General features: G+C 38.4%; 1 protein-coding gene across 2 annotated transcripts in view; it reads left to right on the top strand.

The window, feature by feature from the left end:
* LOC108703039 (receptor tyrosine-protein kinase erbB-4) overlaps positions 1-19,758 on the top strand; it is a 440,770-nt gene continuing 421,012 nt past the window's right edge. The window contains exon 1 of one of the 2 annotated variants that reach the window (XM_018238955.2): positions 1-326. In XM_018238955.2, coding sequence (XP_018094444.1) covers positions 233-326 — 94 coding nt within the window. In that variant the 5' untranslated portion in view covers positions 1-232. The remainder of the gene's footprint in view (positions 327-19,758) is intronic. The other variant, XM_041578052.1, reaches the window with a different exon arrangement.

The following is a 19,758-nucleotide window of genomic DNA, read 5'->3' on the forward strand; positions in this document are numbered from 1 at the left end:
TCGCTCTATGCAGCGCTGACATACTCAGAAGTCGACTGGAGTAGCGCGACCCCCGGGACTTATCTGTGTAAAGTGAGAGCAAGGAATAAACTGGGACTGGAGGGCAGTGCTGTCTGGAGGAACTTTCCTCTTACTCCGGTTCGGTGCCTCCAGGAGAGCCGCTGAGGTTTTTGGAGTGAATGATATACCGGTGGGACATGTGAGTTTGGAGAGGATTTGAGGTTTCATCACTATGAGGATGTGTCCAGCTGGGAGACTTGTGTGCCCGGGATGGCTGAGTGTGCTGTGGGCATTGGGCACCCTACAAGCAGCTTGTGGCCAGTCAGGTAAGTGCCATGGGGCAGAAAAAGCTTTGAATAATAACAAGCTGGACAATAGTCACTGATACAAATTGTTTCACACTACCAGACTCACCAGTGATCCATTAATCACTTTGTTACCCAACTCTTCCAAACCAACTCTCTGCCTATTCAAACAAGCACCTTCCTGCAACCTGCCCCTGTGCCAACTAACCCCCAACCAACTCCTTTAATCTGCCTGTGCCAAATGGATATACCCCCTCCCCCATTATGTCCCCCTAGGAGCCCTAACAGCCCCTCACACCCCCCCCTCCACTATTTTCTTCATGGACATCCCTTATACATTGTCTGAATCCCATAGACGAAACCCCTTGAAATTGTTGTATGGGACTCCTGATTCTAATTCTTCTTGAATCTCTGGCTGTTAGTGGGAAACGTGCTGTAGTCTGTGCCAGTCAATGAGGGCTAATTAGAAATCTAATGTGGCACTTGTAGTTTTTGTGCTTGTCTGCTACGCCATTTAGTGATGTGCAGCGCAAGTCCCTGTGTCTGGACCTCGAGGAATTGAGATAATGGACACTTGACTCTGTTCACCTTTGTTAATACTCTATTTGGAAATTAATTTTTCTTTTTCCATTTTGCATTATGCACAATATTACACCCATTAACTAATTTCCTTGTGTGTGTTTCTGGGGTGGCACGTCTGTACCATAGACTGTTATCACTTGACTCTGCAAGAGGAACTCATACAGTGTTGTACATTGCTGCCAGCTGCTGCTAAAACTGGATATATTCATTCCCAAAGCTTGCTAGTTTAATTGCCCAAAAAAAGCTCAGCTTGGGTTTTATTTTGAGGACATTATTATTCAGTGGCAAATTGGAGGGTGCAGCTGGGGGTTCAACTTAGCAGTATGTATCATTCAATTGAACTACAACTTTTAGATGCTTAAATTGTGGAATTTGTAATTTCATGATAGTTGGACCCTTGTGATTTAATCGCAGGCTCTGGAGTTTAAGCATCCCAATTGTTTTCTAGTCTACAGACTCTACAGACATTGCATAAATAAGTCTGTGATGTCCAAATAGATCAGAGTATTCAGGGGTGCCAACTATAAACACCTTTTGGTACCCCATATGTATTGGCAGTGCTGGGGTTTGGATTGAAACCCACCAAATCTCTGTCTGCCTGGTTGCAGTGGGTGCCAGTGCAGCACTTTGTATAAATCTCACATCGTTATAAAAGGACTGCATTGTCGTGAATCTATTTGCTTAACCCCTTGCATGTTAGGAGACTAAAGAAACACATGTCAGCATGTGGACATGCCCTGGAAGCTGGCAGTTGGGGGTGTAGAGACACAAATGATAGGGGCTGGTTGCCCTGGGGTTAATTAATGCTTGATTCCTCTACACAGTGTGGCTATGTCCTATGAATACAGGTGGGCAGCTCTGTTTATCGGAGAGTGATGACAGACTGCTCTGTATTACAGACTGCTATTCATCTCTCTTCCTTGTCTCTTTGTCTGCATATCATTTTCTCCACTTCTGGTCATGCCTGTTTGACTGGCTCGCAAGACTTCTCGCTTGTGTGCTGGAATGGTTTCACAGGCAGCAGGTGCAGCGGCGAGTGGGGGGCTGATTTCTTCCCTTCTCTTGTCTATTCTGCATTTCAGCATTTGTAGGTAGAAATAACCTGACAATTACAAGTCCTTAACTGCTCCATGACTGAGATAGATCAGCGTAACATTATATTTCCTCTCCAACTGTGCAGGAGGCATGACTTTGCCTTACTTTCGTACACACGCACACACACTTATTTGTCCCTGGTATATGGATATAGCTTTAGCCTTTGTCAATAAAAATAACTATATTGACACCGAGAGGGTTGTTCTATTGTAAGGCTGCTGTCAATCTTGTTGTAAGGGTGAAGTCGCATTGTTCGCCTTTGCACGCTTGTGCTGTAAAGGAATGAAAGCATGTTGTGGGGGTGGGGGAGGGCTAATTTTGTTTAGGTTTGCCTCCTGCGACCTTATGCAGCCTAGTAACACTCCTGTGCTGGCTACCAACCCACAACCAACTGCCATTGGCCTCTATCCCTGTAACCACCTCTGTTTATTTACACTAGAGCTGGCCTGATAACTCATACTAGTTTATGTTCATTAAATGAGATATGTAGTATGTACACACAGTCTTACACATTACTATGTACTTGAAGAGCTGTTAATCCTGAAATCACAGCATAGCAAATATGCTTCCTTGAGTCTGAACCTTCAGGTGCTATTTTGTCCTAATGCTCAGGGGCTACTTTTACATTTTTTTTTGTAAATAATCTTTCCAATTTTTCCAAGCACAATGCCAAATTAATTAATGCCTTTTTAGATTGCATTAGATTTTTAAACCCATTATTTCTAAGGCCATTGTTGTGCCTGTGCTGATAAGGGTTTTACTCCTGGACCTTGTCCAACATTTCTCAGTTTCACCCATGACCTTGCATTTCCTTCTTCATTGGTGACCTTAAGTGTCCCTTTCAAGTCCTTCCCTTTTGTTCAGACCTCGATCAAAAGAAATTTCTGATCTGCCCTATTTTATTTCCATGGTATTCTGGGGTTTGGAGTCGGTAGGGCGGCTTATTCATCTGTTAACCCCAGTGTTCTTGGTATTTTGGAAAGGATAAAAAATATGGCATACAGTATGTGTTCATTTACTGAAACCCACCTATAACCCTTTGTTTTGCAAATACCGAGCATGAGTAGACAGTAGCACAGATTACATTATGAAAGACAAGGATTCTGGGAGGAATATGAGGTATTAGTATTGGGGGTTCTCCCTGTCTGTAACTGTGGTGTTTATACAAATGGCCTGTAGATGTCACTGTGCCCAGACTTATATTGTGCATACTTCATACAGCTTAAAAGTGAAAGTGAAAGCTTACTGTTGTGTAAGGCCTGCATGAATCTGCTAATAAAGCACTGATATACTCTACTCAAACATAACAAATGGCGACAAGGATGGCTCTTCTACCTCTGCAGTAGCTGCACCTTTTCTTCCAAACCCTGGTGAGCTTACCATACCACCCTTGCTGTGCAATGTGTCAATGTTATTATGCCAGTAAACAAATTATATTTCCACTGACTTACAGTCAGTTGAATCCTGACATCTCTGCTAGGCCAGTTAGAATTTTTAAGGCTTGTCCTTGAGAATTTTTTCATGCCGATTGCATGACACTAGCAAATACTGTGTTTACTGCCACTATTTGCTGTCTCCCTGCACAGCATATCGATAAATAGCATCCAGATAATTAATATTGGCCCTACTACAACTCTGGCCTTTATTTCTATTTACTGATTCTTATTAATTTGTATTGTGCTCCATTTTCCTTTTTATAACATATTTCTAGAAACATCAATATTCTCATAAAGCAGATCCTTAAAACTAGCTCTGTACTATGTCTTGCACCCCTGTATTGTCCTGCATATACATGTGGAGCTATAAGAATAAAGTTATATATAAACACAATACATACATTCATATACAGTATTATGCCTTATACATCTTTATTGACCTCAGGTAAATTATTAGCTCTTTATGATGAGTTTAACATTTCACTTTGTGTATAATGATTAACAAGTGTCAAAGTGAGATCATAACACAGAATCACACCTTGCAACACTTTCTACTTAATCACTTTCACCTGAGCAAACGTGAGACACATAAATATACAAATATATTAACAATAAAACAATTCTGATACATTGTTATAAATTCAGCCAGTTCAACAGTTAACACAGCGACTTTATACAATACTCCTTTATTGTGAATTATCTCTGTAAACACAGATTTAGCTGTTGTGGTTTCAGAACAAATACAAGTGTATATGGTATTTTCCGCATGCTTTGTGATTACCCCTCCCCATTTTTTTTATATACTATGTGTAAAACAACTGGTTTTTTTTCTCAGTGTTTATGGTGTTTTGCCGTATTACCAGCTAAGCGAAAAATTATTTTAGTTTCTTTTCTCTGGCATAAAGACCCAAACAAACCGGAAAATGTGCCGCTAATATCGTTCGTATTTTGAGTTCACGTTCGATTCGAATACAAGTCGTTCGACCATTCGACCATTCGAATTCCTTCGACCGCTAAAAATCGAACGATTTCCATTCGTTCGAACGATTGTAAGCATTCGATCGAATGAAAAGCATTCGATCGAATGGCTTCGATCGTTCGATTCTAATGAAAATCATTCGATCGAAGGATTAAAATCCTTCGATCGTTCGAATCAAACGATTTTAGCGGGTGTTCGAAGTTCGCGAACTGTCCGCGAACGTTTGCATTTTTTGCCGTTGTTCGCGAACGGCGTTCGCGAACACCAAATCGGCAGTTCGCTACATCCCTAGCACTTGCAACTCTTCAGGCCATTTGTTTAAAAGAATAAGAAAATGTATATGTTAGAATTTTAATTTAAAAAACTGTGACAAACAGAATAAAGTTTGCAAATTAAATTAAAAAATGTATGTTTTGTTTTTTAAAATGAAAACAATCTGGGAAAAAGATAGAAATCTTTTCTGATTTTACAAGCAAAAGCACAAACTGTCAGCGAGATTTTATAAGGGTCAGTAAATATAGTTAATCAGGGTTAGGGTGGGTAACCCAGCGGTGCTCTGAGACACACCACAGGACGGTTAGCAGGCTGCTGTAACAAGTTTGTTTTGGTCCAAATGAGAAATTAAGTGCAGATAAGTAAAGCATGCTGCCAGAGGGCGACAAGATGTTGAGTGAATTGCTTTTAGATGAAACAAATTAAGGAACGAGGAAAGACAATCTGTTTCTTGCGTTAATAGACACGCTCCATGTTCTGGGGAAATGAAATATTTTTTGAGATGCTAATTTTATTAAGAAAGAGGGACAAATTCACCTTATATCTCCCTGTGTACAGAGGGGAGATGCAAATTACTGCTCTTTATTGGGAACAGCAGCAGAGCGTAAAAGAGGGAACAGTTCGGAAACCATTAACCTTGTGACCACCAGAGGGGTCTGCAGAGTAATACAGTACAGGGCCTATTCGATGAAAATAAGCTTTTTAATCATCATGGTTTATTTAGTCAAATCTCCTGTGATGAGCTTTATAATAACAGACAATATCTGCATTTTTTCTTTGGAAAAAAAATATATGTGTGTGTGTGTATATATATATATATATATATATATATATATATATATATATATATATTTTTTTAATTTTTTTTTTCTTGAATACCACTGAAATCTGAAAGGTATTCTTTTATATTAAATAAAAGGGAAAACGAAAAATGCTCTTTTGCTATGCTTAGCTCTACACAGTTTGTTTTTACAGACTTTGTTACTAGATGCAGTTTTAGCAAATGTACCTCTCTGACATTTTTTCAGATTTGTTTTTGTATTTTTCAAGTGTATTTGGTACCCAGAATTGCTGTTTTCATGACATTTTGTGGGGATTTAGCCTGGTCGTGGTCGAAAATAATGGAAGGACTAAAATTTTAAGTACAAACACGATGCACCATTAAAGAGACATTTTGCAGGGAAAATAACTACTGTACAGGTCCAGCATGTTACAAATAAACTGCGGCATTTCAAGTAGACAGAGGACCAAACAGTCCCCAGCAATCCTAATAAATTGTATCTGTCTATGGCATCTTACAGCTGCCCGTCTGCTTTTGCCAGAATGTACAAATTGCCATTTTGGGTATGCTACCGTATTTATACATTTTCTAGTTATGGAAACCTATGTCATATAATTTAGGGCAGAGCCTTCCAAACTTGTGGGCTTCCTCAGCCCCCCACAATAGTGCTTGTTTTAGAGGTATCAAAACTGAATCTCAGATGCATTAGTTCCAGTCTGCTAAAATTTCAGGTGGTTTAGACGGAACCTTGTTGTGCTGATAGCTGGTGCACTTTAATTAAAGAACACAAAGGGAGCCACACGAGCTGCAGCTTTTTTTTATCACACCTCATGTTTTGGATCACATGAACCATTTCTCAAGTGTGACAGTTCATAGTTAGGCCAAACTTTCCTTCCAAGGATAGGAAATCTAGGAAAAACATCAGATGCACAGGATCTTTTATCTTAAGATGTATGTCATTGCTTATTCTTGTGTGAAGAATCCCCGACCCCTACAAACAGTTCTGTAGTTGAAGTTCCCCTGGATTGAGTTTGAGACCCTCAGGGTTAAATAAATTATACATGAATTACATCTGGTCTCTGTTTGAAGAACAATTGCGCAGTTGATTGCTCTCCACTTAATGCATGAAATACAAAGTTAAATGGAGTTAATTTTCTATAAAGGCTTGTTCAGTTCTTGACTAAGGCTTGCAATGAAGAGATTGAAAGGTCAGCCTTTTTTATGGCCAGCCATAGAATGATCTTAGACAGATGGAAAACAAACGTAAACAAAACAAAATACTGCATTTTGATACAGCAGAATGACATTTGTTAAAATGTATGCATTAACCCCCTCTTTGTAAAAACATTTCCCATAAAGCTAAAATAAAGGAATATGCATTGGAAAAAGTAAAAGCAACAAATTCAAGGGACTGACTATCGGGATGCCCCCCTCTCTGCATTCCAAAGCACTACAGTCACATTATTATCAAAGTGTAGCATGTTACCCCACATATTCACAATTACAGCATCTATAGACCAGCTAGGTGTCCCACATTCAGTCCTCTATTTTTATTCAGGACAGATATTGCCTCCCTTGATTCATTACAGCAACCCCCTTGCGTAGGATTTGATTTCCTTCTCTCGTTCTTCCCCTTTCTTTGCCAGGGTCAAATTTGCTAAATGAAAAATATTCATGATACAATGCATCTGCCAAACGAGGAGGGCTGTTTTTCCATCATAGTGGCTAATAATGGGCTGCCTTCTTGTGACAAGCTTTTAATTACTGTATATATTTGACAGGTAATTTTTTGAGGGAGGACGGTAAAGACCCCATAAGCCTTAATCATGTGATATGTGCCTTGCACAGTTGTTCATTGACAATGCATATTTATTATTGCTACGTACATTTTCTCAGTATAATGTGTTTAATGGAAGTGTAGATCGAGGTAAAAGAAGCAACAACCAATTATTTCAGTGCATATACTTGCAGTATTTATCACCAGAGTTCAATAACTAAATAGCATGCTGCTTCTAGAACCAATCACAAATGGCAAATAGTGATGGGCGATTTTGTCCCACTTTGATTCGCTGAAAAATTCCCAAATTCACTGCAGAATTTGCAAATTGGCTAAAAATTCACGAATCTCGAATTTTGACGCCCGCGTCAATTTTGCCCCGTGCGTTAGAGTCAATTGTTGTCCGAAAAATTGTTGACTCGCAACAGTTTTGACACGAGTGACTTTTCTAACGCACGTCCAAAATTTTTTGCCACTGATGAATTTTCGCTGCAGTTTCGCAAATGTATTCGCCGGGATAAAACGTGGAAATATGCAGTGAATTCTTTTTTAAATCCTTTACTGGTGCTGATAAGTGTTTTATTTCATCCCTAGTTGGTTGTGGCTCTTCGGGTGGTTCATCAGCAGGCAATACTATTTGTTTATGCTTCTCTCAGCATCCCTCTAGGGAAGTGATCCCAAACCAGTGGGGACATGTTACTCACCAATCCCTTGGCTGTTGCTGCCAGTGGCCTCAAAGCAGATGCTTCTTTTTGAATTATTGGCTTGGAGGCAAGTTTTGGTTGCTTATAAACCAGGTGTACTGTGAAACAGACCCTCCTGTAGTCTGCCAGAGCACATAGGGGCTACCAAATAGCCAATCACAGCCCATATTTGGTACTTTTTTCATGCCTGTGTTGCTCCCCAACTCTTTTTACAACTAAGGGGCAGATTTATTAAGGGTCAAATAGGAAATTTGAATCAAATTTAAAAAAAAAAAATCGTCAAAACTCTCAAATTCAAATTATCCAAACTCGATTTGACTTTTAATTTGTATTCTAATTCTAATACTAAGATTTATCAAACCTATACCCTGGGAATAGTTAGAATTCAAACTAAGCCAATGGGAGAGGTCCAGTGACTAATTTGAAGATGTTATTAGCCTTCCTAACATTCAGGTTTTTTCAGAGAAACAACTCAATTCGAGTTTAGTCAAATTCGATTCGAGTTTTCTGGTCAGTGAAATTAGTTAGAGTATAAGATATTCAACTTTTTTTCTTAAAAACCCTCCCAAATAGAATTTTGCGTATATTCAAATTTATTAGAGTTAAAAAAGCTCACATAAATTGGAAATTTGACCTTTGATAAATGGGCTTCCCCATGTGGCTCATAGGTAAAAAAAAAGTTGGGGATCCCTGCCCTAGAGAAGGTTAATGGATTATGTTGGGAACTGTAGTTCAGTGAAGATAAAAGGCCACAAACTCAACATAGCTGCACTGACTGGAATGCACTTTTCTACTGTATTTCCTGATTTTCTACTCAGCTACCAGGTTGAATTGTATGAATTTGTCTTGTGAAATGAATAATTATGGCTGATTCCCTGAAATGTTTTTTTCCTCTTGTTCTGGCTGGTCTAAATTGTATCTGTATCGAGCTGACCTTTTAATGGGTGTCAGTCTGTTTTAGTTTGAACAATTTATTTTCCCATTGAAGGCTACTCTCACTTTCCATTAACTACAGTCTGGCCTGCCACTCTGGTTGGCTGAAACCAATATGCCATTTGTAATTCATTTAAACAGTTAATATTTCTGTCCCAGAATTTTCAGAGAAAGTCTAGGTGACAGTCTATGTGTTGTGTATGGATACTAGCCATGCCCTGGTATAGGACAGCTTGGGGCCTGGGTGGTACATAGGATCTGAGCAGCCTAAGCATAATTTCTGGTCCACCCAGCTTGTGGCTCAGAAGCATTCCACATGATAGGGTAAGCATATTGCAAAGTTAATTGATGATATAATTTTTCAGAATTTGGTCAGGGACCCCCATAGCCCAAAACAAAGTTAAAGATATAGGAAAAAATTGGGGTATGAGCCATATTCTTAATAATATCTAGAAAACCAAATAATTGTTCAACCTAAACCATACCTCCCCACTGTCCAGTTTTCTGCGGGACAGTCACAATTTTGACAGTTTAGCCCTCAGTCCCGGATTTTTATTAAAAAGTCCCAAGTTTCTTTTTGATCTCCCGCACTGATGCCAGAAAAAGATACATTTGTAATAATTTAAGATACCAAAGATACAATTGTAACTATTTAAGATAAGCAAGTCTTGGAGGAACTGAGACTAGCATCTTAAAACTCAATGTTACCTTCATTAGCAAAACTGCTATAACACATAAAACATGGACCTAAAACTCCCAGAAATGTGTTAAAACTTTCATAACCTGCCAAATTTTGTAAATCAGACATGGTAATTAGGGGATGTGACCCTAAAATAGGCGTAGTCAGAAAATTCACAGTGCTGCACTTTGCAGATCTTTTTGACCTTCTGTCTATTTTTCAAATGTTGGGAGGTATACTAAATCTCCCATAACTAAACAAGCTGGATTTTCAAGTGTATCTAGGAGATCAAATAGATATTCACTCAAAACCTTTCTATAACTGGCTTTCAAGCTGAGTACACCTGACAGGTGTCTCACAGTGTAGGAACCACTGTTCTAGAGGTATTGGGGGAACCACCCACCCCTGTATATGCAGAATGCAAATGGCTGGAGATGAAATCACATTGCGATCATTGCATAAAGGAAAAGCATGAAAAGAGGCACAGGATGCCAACCTGATCATCTCATGGCATTTGCGTTGCTTGAAGTCAGACCCAGAAGGCTGGACAACTAGTCCTCGCCCAGGTTAGAACACTGCAACCTTTGCTGCCAGTCCAATTATCCTTATTATAATCTGCCATAGGTTGGTAGAAATATGAACAACAAAGAGAAGTTTTCATCAGAAAGTGCATGAAGTAGGTTACATAATTCATACAATTTGACCCAAGGGAGGATCATTTGTAGAGCTAAATGCTTTCCTGAATTATGATTAAGATTATTCCTTAATAGGAACAAGAGTAATAGTGACAGTTTAGAAAAAAACAGAATCTGAACCGTAACCCACCTGATTACAACACCTGTTTATTTATTACAGTATGATTTTTTATAGTTGGACTTTTAAAGGGGAAAAACACAATTTTTTTTAAGAAAAAATCTTCGAGATTTATTAAACCCCAATAGTGTTAAAAGTCCAAATAAAAAAGTACTCCAACTCAGACCTGCTGAATTCATGTAGAAGTCAAATACAAAACTCAAGTAGCAAATACAAAACTCTTTAATAAAAAGTTGCCCACCTCAGAATATGGGACCATGGGAAGGACAATGCCATTTTTTTAATGGTATCTATAATTATTGCAGTATGCAGGAGCATTTCCCTTTTCAATTTTCTATTTTTAATTCACCTTCCTATAATGTTCTACTCAAACTTGGACATACATACTGTATATCACTGGAAATTACTGGAAACTAGTGCTCATTATGTTAATTCGAAAATATCTCTCATCTCTTGTGATATTTACTTCCACGAAGTATAGGCATGTTTATACCTAACAAGGTCACTAAGGCATTCATGGAGCCCAGGGGCAATACTATTTTGCTAAACTGAGTATCCTACTCCAGGTTTTCAAGCACACATTAGGAAAACACTTCAAAGAAAAAAATCTTGCAATTTACAGTGCTTAAAGGAAAGGTATCTGCCATTTTTTTCGCCATATATAGATGTTGGTTGTACCCTTATTGTGTACATTAAACTTACCTTATTTACATTTGTATCTATATTTGGAAGCTACCATACTACTTGCCTTAACAGAGATATTCTCTATTATTATTGAGTATCAAACAGACATTCCTAGAGCAGTTCCTAGCGTCAGGAGCCAGCGTTTTGTAAGATGCTGGGAGTTCTAGTACACCTACAGTATGATACAAAACCCTATCATCCTATCCCTGTCATTATAGTCCTTCATGAACCCTGAAATCCTCTGTTTCAGCGTTTCAGTCCACTCTATTCCTTTGTTGAGCTACTTCTTCTTCCATGGCTGACTGAGTGGGTAAATGTCAGTTCCTGGGATATATTTCAGAAGAAGTATAAAATGCATTAATCCAGAACAGGCTTCCAAGGCATGTCCCTGCATTTCCCTAAGGTTTGACGCTATGTCCCCAGCAGTTGTCAGTATTTTTTTAATACACTTGGAAGGGTTTTTGGATCTATTGTATGGGGAAAAAATATTGAATGGGTTTCAGGATTGCCCATTGTGATGGAATACAGAGGCTATTATGCAGGTGTGCGCTGCAGTTTTGAGTCCCTTGATAGCACTGAAGGATTCCATCATTAAATGCATAGTGGCTCATGATTTCTCCTTTTTGCAGAGTGCTTGGAGATGGAAATGGAAACATATTGTGTATTATGTCTGCGCAGATGTTTTCCTCGGCTCCGTATCATGCAAAACTCAGGCAAATTATTATATTGTGCTGCAGAAGCAGCTTGGCTTAAAGGCTGCCATTATTACAAGCTGCGGTCTACAGTTTAGTTCTCCGTGTCTCTATACAGAAAGGTCAAGCTTGTCATTGGTTATAATGAGAGCAAAGCTACTAATTACACAATGCAATTTAGTACATTGGAGAGCAGGTAATTTTTGAGAAAGTGATGAATATGTAATGATGATGACACATTGGCCATTTTATTGTGATGCAATAAAGAATGTTTTGCGGCAGAGACTGCGTTTGATGTGCTCCATCCATACCCTTGTTTATTGACATTGGCCATTTTATCTACCTGCCACTTTCTGTTTATTTCAACAAGTGAGAGTGCCAGTTTTGGAGTTTTTCAGCATTAAACGGCACCTGTTGGGCTAAAATGTTATCCCTGACAAAATATAACAAAATAAAGCCCACACTCCAGTTTTTTTTAAAAAATTGCCCCCCGCCAGTAGTAGGACATGTAATGGTTTTATGGGTCAGAAAGTAGGCGTAACAATATTGGTGACAATTTAATGCCATTTTTTTTTAGTTTGACATAATTAGGGGAAGGAAAATGGGTTATTTATGAGAAGTGCAAGGAAAGCCAAATTAACAAAGTATACAAAATAGTGCCCTCGTGAAACTGGAGTGAAGCTTTTGTATATATAGTGTTCTTTTTATGGCAATTCAGTACCATTAATCTTCTTTACTCCAATTCTGCGATTTTTGCAATCAAATAAGATCTCAGCGTTTTTTTGTAAATAAATAACCGTGCCATTTGACAGTGTTCTTAGCTGAGAACAAAGAACAGTGAACCACTATTTTTTCAGGCAGAAATATCCTTGTGGGTACTAATAAATAACACTACAAGCTCAAATTGACTAGTGGGTGCAGGTTCTGTTCTGAGCCACCCAGGGTACTAAAAGTGATGTTTCTTCCATTGACTTATACTGAAGAATGCCGCATAATTTTTAGTTGGGCTTTGAAGTTCCACTACTGTTGGCATCACATACATCTTGCCATCCTTCTAGGCTAATATTTAAGTATAGAGATACAGTGTTAAAATAAAAGTGTACTTTTCTATTGATTGTCTGCTTTAGATCTTATCGTAGAATACAATACCTTTTATTATAAGTTGATTATACAAAGTTGATCAACCTGCCTGACGTGTATGGGATCTTTTATCTGGAAACCCATTATCCAGAAAGACTCCCACAGATTACATTAATAAAATAATCCAAATTATTAAAAATGAATGACTTTTTCTCTGTAAAAAAATAAAATCTAATTAATCCTTGGGATCAAAACCATCTTATTGGGATGATTTCATGTTTACATTATTTTCTAATAGACCTAAAGTATAAAGATCCAAAGTACGGAAATATTTGTTATCCGTAATCCATTATCTGGAAAACCCCAGATACAGCATTCTGGATAACTGGTCCCATACGTGTAATTGCATAAAAACAGATTAGTTGTAATGGGTGGGGAGTTATAGCAATTGTTTAATCAGTGCAATAATCCTGACCTAACTGGTTAGTAGAACAACATATAAGTGCGGTAAATATTCACTATATTCATTATTTGCAATGTGGTTTTCAGTAGACTATTCCTCAGCAGGGGTCCCCAACCTTTTTCCACCTGTGAGCAACAGTCAGATGTAAAAATATTTGGGGTGCAACACAAGCATGAAAAATGTTCCTGATTGGTGCCAAATAAGGCCTGTGATTGGCTCTTGGTAGCCCCTATGTTGACTGGCAGACTACAGGAGCCTCTGTTTGGCAGTGCACCTGGTTTTTATGCAACCAAAACTTGCCTCCAAGCCTGGAATTCAAAAATAAGCAACTGCTTTGAGGCCACTGTGAGTAACATCCAAGGGGTTTGGGAGCAACGTGTTGACTTCAGGAGCCTCTGTTTGGCAGGACACCTGGTTTTTATGCAACCAAAACTTGCCTCCAAGCCTGGAATTCAAAAATAAGCACCTGCTTTGAGGCCACTGGGAGCAACATCCAAGGGGTTGGAGAGCAACATGTTGCTCATGAGCTACTGGTTGGGGATCACTGCGGGGTCATAGGGGCTAAATTGCACCAGTGCATCCTCCCAAAGCAACCAGATCTTGACCTTCATTTTTGAAATGTTTAAAAAAATATCCTAATATATATAATGGTGCTAAACTATAGTTTTTCTTTAAATTATTTAACTCAGTTGTAGATGAATATGCAATGACATTTTAAAATTGGAATTTATAAGCAGTTTATTCTCAAACCGTCTGCATTTTTACTTGGATGTTAGAGGATCCCCGCGTGTCCTGAGTCACATTACATAAACATTCTGATCAGCTATTATTTTACCCAGCCAGATAAGGCTTCTCTGGAAACCATATACATTGTAATATCAGCAGGATAGTTATTTTAAACAGCTGTGGATAGGTTGCTACTAACATGTACTGATAGAAACAAATCAACAAAGAGTTCACTCTGTAAGGCCTGAATACACAGCAACCTTCTTGGTTCCAGTTCTGCAGGTGTTAAGGTGTGCTGTGTTTCCATTACAGAAATTTCTGAAGTGTGTGTCCTGTAACAGAAGGCTGACATATATTATGCCTCCTGCGCAAACTGTTTTGATTGCTGCCTAAATTAGCATGCTGTGAGCAGAGGAGGCTTTATACACACAGAAAGGCACGCATCTAATTTCGTAGTGCAGACTCGGAGCTGGAAACCTGCTATTTCATGGTCTATCTCCTTGCTGATTCAGCACCTCGCTGCCTGTTTACAAATGAAAAAAGTTTGATTTGTATTAAATGTGATAGACAGCATGATATTCCGGATAGAAATCTGCTAATTGGGTGATAAAGGGAGATGCAAGTTTTATAGGTCGGATTAAAATGTTTGCACCAAGAGGATCAATTCCCTAAATTTAACTGAATCTACAATTGCTCAGAGTTCTCTTTTGATATATCTTTTGACATAAGCGTTTTATTAAATACTGTCTGTTAATATCATGAACGTGTAACCAGAGTAATATAGTGTTTATAAAATAAATGGAAGAATGAAATAACACCCATTTTAAACAGCAGCGTTGTGTGAATACTTGCCTTGCCTTCCATTAAATATTCACAGTGAACACATTAGTGATATCTTATTGCAAATGTACATTATAAACCTAGATAATGCACATAGGAGCTGGCTCCATAGGAATTCATACAAAGATACCATTGCTCTTGTTTCCTTATCTTCTAGAAAAGTTAAACTCAGACCATCATAATATCTTTATCTAATCTTTCTCATATTTATATGATAAAATAAGAGCTAGAGAGATCCTATACTGTTCTTTTCTAAATCAGAGAAAAAAAGGGCAATTTAAAATCCCATTTTCAGGATGCAAAAGGCAAGATGTTCATCTTTATGTAATGTAGGTAATGTAAATACTGTATACTGTATGTGTCAATCTTGAAACGTGATCCTTTGGAATCAGGAATTAGGAATTACTCCGTTTTATGATTAGGGTCACTTAAAATGCCAAGTACCAAATTCTGCTAGGGTATACACATTAGATTTGGGTTATTTGTAAGTACAACTCCAGGGGCTGAAAACTCATTTTATGTAGGCCTGGTGTTTGATTGGAATCATACATCAGCTCTCTACACCTGTTGTGGTTGGTGACTTACCTTTTGTATAAAATCGTTGTAGTGTTAGTATTAATATGTACGTTTCATTCTCTAGCTGGTTCTTCGCCTGGCTGATGGCCACAGACTGTGCTGTCTATTGAAGGGAATCTAAGTGAAAACTGTCCACAATTAATTGTGCAGTTTATAATGCAGTCTTTGAGAGACAATAAAATGAACATTGCTGTAGAGGTGCAAGGAATTGAAACTCTAATCAAGTTCAAATGAACCAGTCCTAACAAAAATAGAATGTAACATTACCATAAAAGATTGTTAAGTTAGTTAACATGTTGGGAAAAACAGATTTAATGAAGGTTGCTTTATGGTGAAGCAAGGCTGCAACTTTTTACATTTATTAAAATTCTCATGTCCAATATACCCTGTCAGTCACCTAAGTTCTGAGCGAGCTACAGGAGCTGTAGAGACCTATGACAGCTTCCAGCTGGGATGATTGACACACTGGGTGGTGGAAATGCAAAGTAAACCAGAATTCTTAGCATCTCATTGTATTTGCAGATATTATGAAAGTTTAATGTACACCAGCCAAATTAAAGGCAAAATTGTTGTTGACACTCAAATGTGCACATTGCAAGCAATTATCTCGGTGTAAAACATTCACTTTTTCCAGCTATTTTATTGAGGCTTTATATACCAGTACTGCCGGGACCAATGGCCTGACAATTTAATTAAAATGGACTGAAATGGACAGTACGGCTGGTCCTTGTGTGTCTAGCACTCTGGGGCTACCCTGGATTCCTGTGCAAGAGCTGCCGACATTCACAGCATACTCATTTATAGAAAGGCATAAAATATTTATGAATTGAGCACTGGCGCAAGTGTTGGCTAAAGCTGTCAGGTAATGGCCCCCTAGTGCCTAATTGCCCAGAATGCTGCCATTCATAATTCTACCCGCAGGCGACCAGTGAAAGCAAACTACTACTTGTACTGGATATGTTTACTGATCAGTGATACTACAATAGCCACTCAGTTAATGGTGATATTTACTTCTGAATGTAAAGTAATTATAGTAGCAGGGCAAAGCTAGAGCCAACATGACATACGTGCCAATATGAATTTTACTCAACAGACTGCAGTGTGTGTATGTACTTTATGCCACTGTAGGCAATATCAGGGAGATACAAGGTGTGTCTGGAAGTGTGGGTGAAAACAATTCCCAGTATGTTGCAAAGTGTTGTGGTTGGTTGGGGGGGGGTTGCTGTAAGATGTAGTTCAGCAAGAATTAAAGGGATGCTTTTTGTGCTTTATTCAGCCTTTGTGGGTTAAGCTGTATTGTGCAACATGGGAACATTTTTGCAGCACAGAATTATTGATTAAGTTCTTCTTTGGTGTTGGTTGTATTTCTCTTGTGCATGTGCACTATGATTGTGAATAACCATGCAGCATTCACTTTGTCAGCAGGATCCAAAACAAGCGGCAGTGAGGAGAGTCACCAGCCTGAGCCATACCTGAATTTTTATCATAACCATTAACCAGAATGCCTTATCATTATTGCATATATCTACCTTCAAACAAACTCTCTACCTCTGCTCCTGGCCTTCAGTCACCTGTTTCTGCCTCCGTATTTCCATTGTTCATGTTTGCTGGGGTGGGTAGTCAAGGCATGGTCCCTGCTAGTGTGGGTGCACCTATGGCTGTCAATTTTTCTGTAGTGGACAGCAGCTTGTTGGTATTGTTGATGGCCAGGGACAGAAGGGAGCAATGTAGTGGTCATTTCATGGTGGGGGCTGCAGGGAGATGAGACATCAGTGGCCGCCGCCTGTGGATGGCTTGAGTTGTGGGTTGGACAATGACTTTCTGATGGTTCTGGTGATATTCTACCTTTCATTTTGGGCTTATCATTCCAGGACATTCTGAGATGACAGAGATTCCTTTAGGGAATATAAAGATGGCCACTTTATAGTGGCCTGGCACTAAGCCTTTGATTAGTTACATGGCTGTCCCCAGCTTGAGAGTAATAAAAAACATTGTGTGTAAATCTGGTTGCTGTTACAGTGTATTTAGATTGCTAACAAGATACCTCCCTACCCTGTCTACTGCTACAGGGCATAGGCCTCAGAAGTGTTTGCTCAGCAGCTTGTTCATAAATTGGGCAGGTCTGCTGTGCACAATCAGCCCACGTCACAGTGAACTTTAGCATACCTGCAGCCTTCTCTCCCACAGCATTCTCTCTCGAACTTCTGCCTTCAGCAATAGAATGGCACAACTAAGTACTGTACAAGCAATACATTAAACAATGCTGGCACACACCAAATATAGGGGTAGGAAGGTATGGATTAAATTATTAATTAAAAGGATTTTTTTTATAGTAAAAGGCATATTTATAAGAAATATTTAATAAATTATATATCTAAATTAACACAATGAAGCACTTATTAAAAAACATAAAAAATTTCAAGGTATCTTCCAATTTGAAGGCGTGTTTACCTTATTGTCTTTCAATTGCATGCCTTCTCTTCATAATTTCATAGATGCATATTAATTGGGACAGTAGGTGGTTCTTCCATGTACTGTACTTGTTACATTAGAAAAAATCATATTTTGTCAAACACCAGTGGCAATGTTATTTGCCTTTGTAGGTGCCAGCCCCTATTTGTATGTATTAAGAGTCCATTTATTTTTTGTTAGTCTTTGATTTCTGTTTTAAATTTGGCACATTGATTTGCTTTACTACAAAACCTTACAACCCATGCATCATCGGTAATGGCAAAATAGTCTCTCTCCAGCTATCAGTCTCTCCCTGGCTTTGTTCACTGGGTGTGCTTATTGTGGCAAAGTTAAGATTGTGACTTGGGCCTCAGTGGATTTTTCAGTTCTGATTGTAGCCAGAAAGGTCTGTCTAGCAGCTTGTGGCTTCCTGACTGTGGGTCTACAGTTCCAGTGAAATGAAAGTTTCTCTGATAAATGCTGTGCTTTAAAGGAGACGTCATCTTAATATTCAACGTTATTTTAGGTTGGCTTATACTTTAATTATTTGCTGGGTACAGATTTGAATGTCTAGCACTGTTTTGTCATGGCCTGATGACATCTGTCTGCTGTCACATGTGGCTGGCATTGGGTTACTCACTTGAGCTGAGTGACTATTTTTAATGCAGCCTGGAACTTTGTTGCTGTTGCTTGTGGGAACTGAAAATTACTGAAATGACTACACAATCCAAAGCATCCAGAGAAGGGTCTACAAATGTGGACATGCTAAATATGACAAACATTGCCAGCGGATAATGGATGCTCTGAATTGAACCTTTTGTTGTAGAACTGCCATTCCCATCATTGTTAGGAAGGCAGAGTAAAAGTCCAAACTGGAAATCACACACATGTGGGGTAAAGGCTGTAACTCTGGGTATTTGATATTAACATCTTATTATAGCATATTCTTGGCTACCATACCAGTCTGTGGTGCTTCACTATGGTTCCATTGGTACAGGCTTTGAATATATTTTATTATGACATGGGAAGTTCATAAATAATTTACAAAAATGGGCACTTGTAATTAGCTTTCAACAATCTAGCAAATGAAAGCAAAGATCTGATTTAGCACCTATGTTTGTGAATCAACCCTATGATCTGTAGGTTTTAAAAACACTGTGGAAGGATTTAAAAAAGTATGCTTGTCTGCTACCTAGTCAACGAAAGTTGCTTGAATTTCAGTATACAAGTATGGGATTTGTTATCCGGAAACACATTATCCAAACAATCTCCAAATTATGGAAAGGTTGACTCCATTATAATCAAATAATCCAAATTTTTAAAAATTATTTCCTTTTTCTCTGTAATAATAAAACAGTACCTCATACTTGCTCCAAACGAAGATACAATTGAATCCTTATTGTAAGCAAAACCAGCCTATTTGGTTTATTTAATGTTTACATGATTTTTTTTAGTAGCCTTAACAAAGATCAAAATTATGGAAAGATCCATTATCCAGAAAACCCCCGGTCCAGAGCATTCTGGATAACAGGTCCCATAACCATATAAGCAAATTAAATTAGCCAACCTGCTGCAGGGAGGCAGAAAAAAAACTTGGAAATGGCAAAACAATTACATAATTTAAGAACATCCATGATACGTGTTTAATCAGTGTTGATCTGAGCACAAAAGAGAATATTGATTTCTTTTGATCACACGCAATACTGCATTAATTAGAATGCAGTCAAGGAGAATACATTTCATATATTTCATTCACATCAGCAAGTCTATATTCTTTCACCTTCAAACTCCAGATTTCAATTTGTATTATTGCAAACCAGGCTTTAATAGTATCCCTGCAATTTGATTTATGAAACATGCCACGATGGGTGATGGAGTGCTACCTGGGT

Source organism: Xenopus laevis, chromosome 9_10S, assembly GCF_017654675.1.
Source record: "Xenopus laevis strain J_2021 chromosome 9_10S, Xenopus_laevis_v10.1, whole genome shotgun sequence".
Classification (NCBI taxonomy): Eukaryota; Metazoa; Chordata; class Amphibia; order Anura; family Pipidae; genus Xenopus; species Xenopus laevis.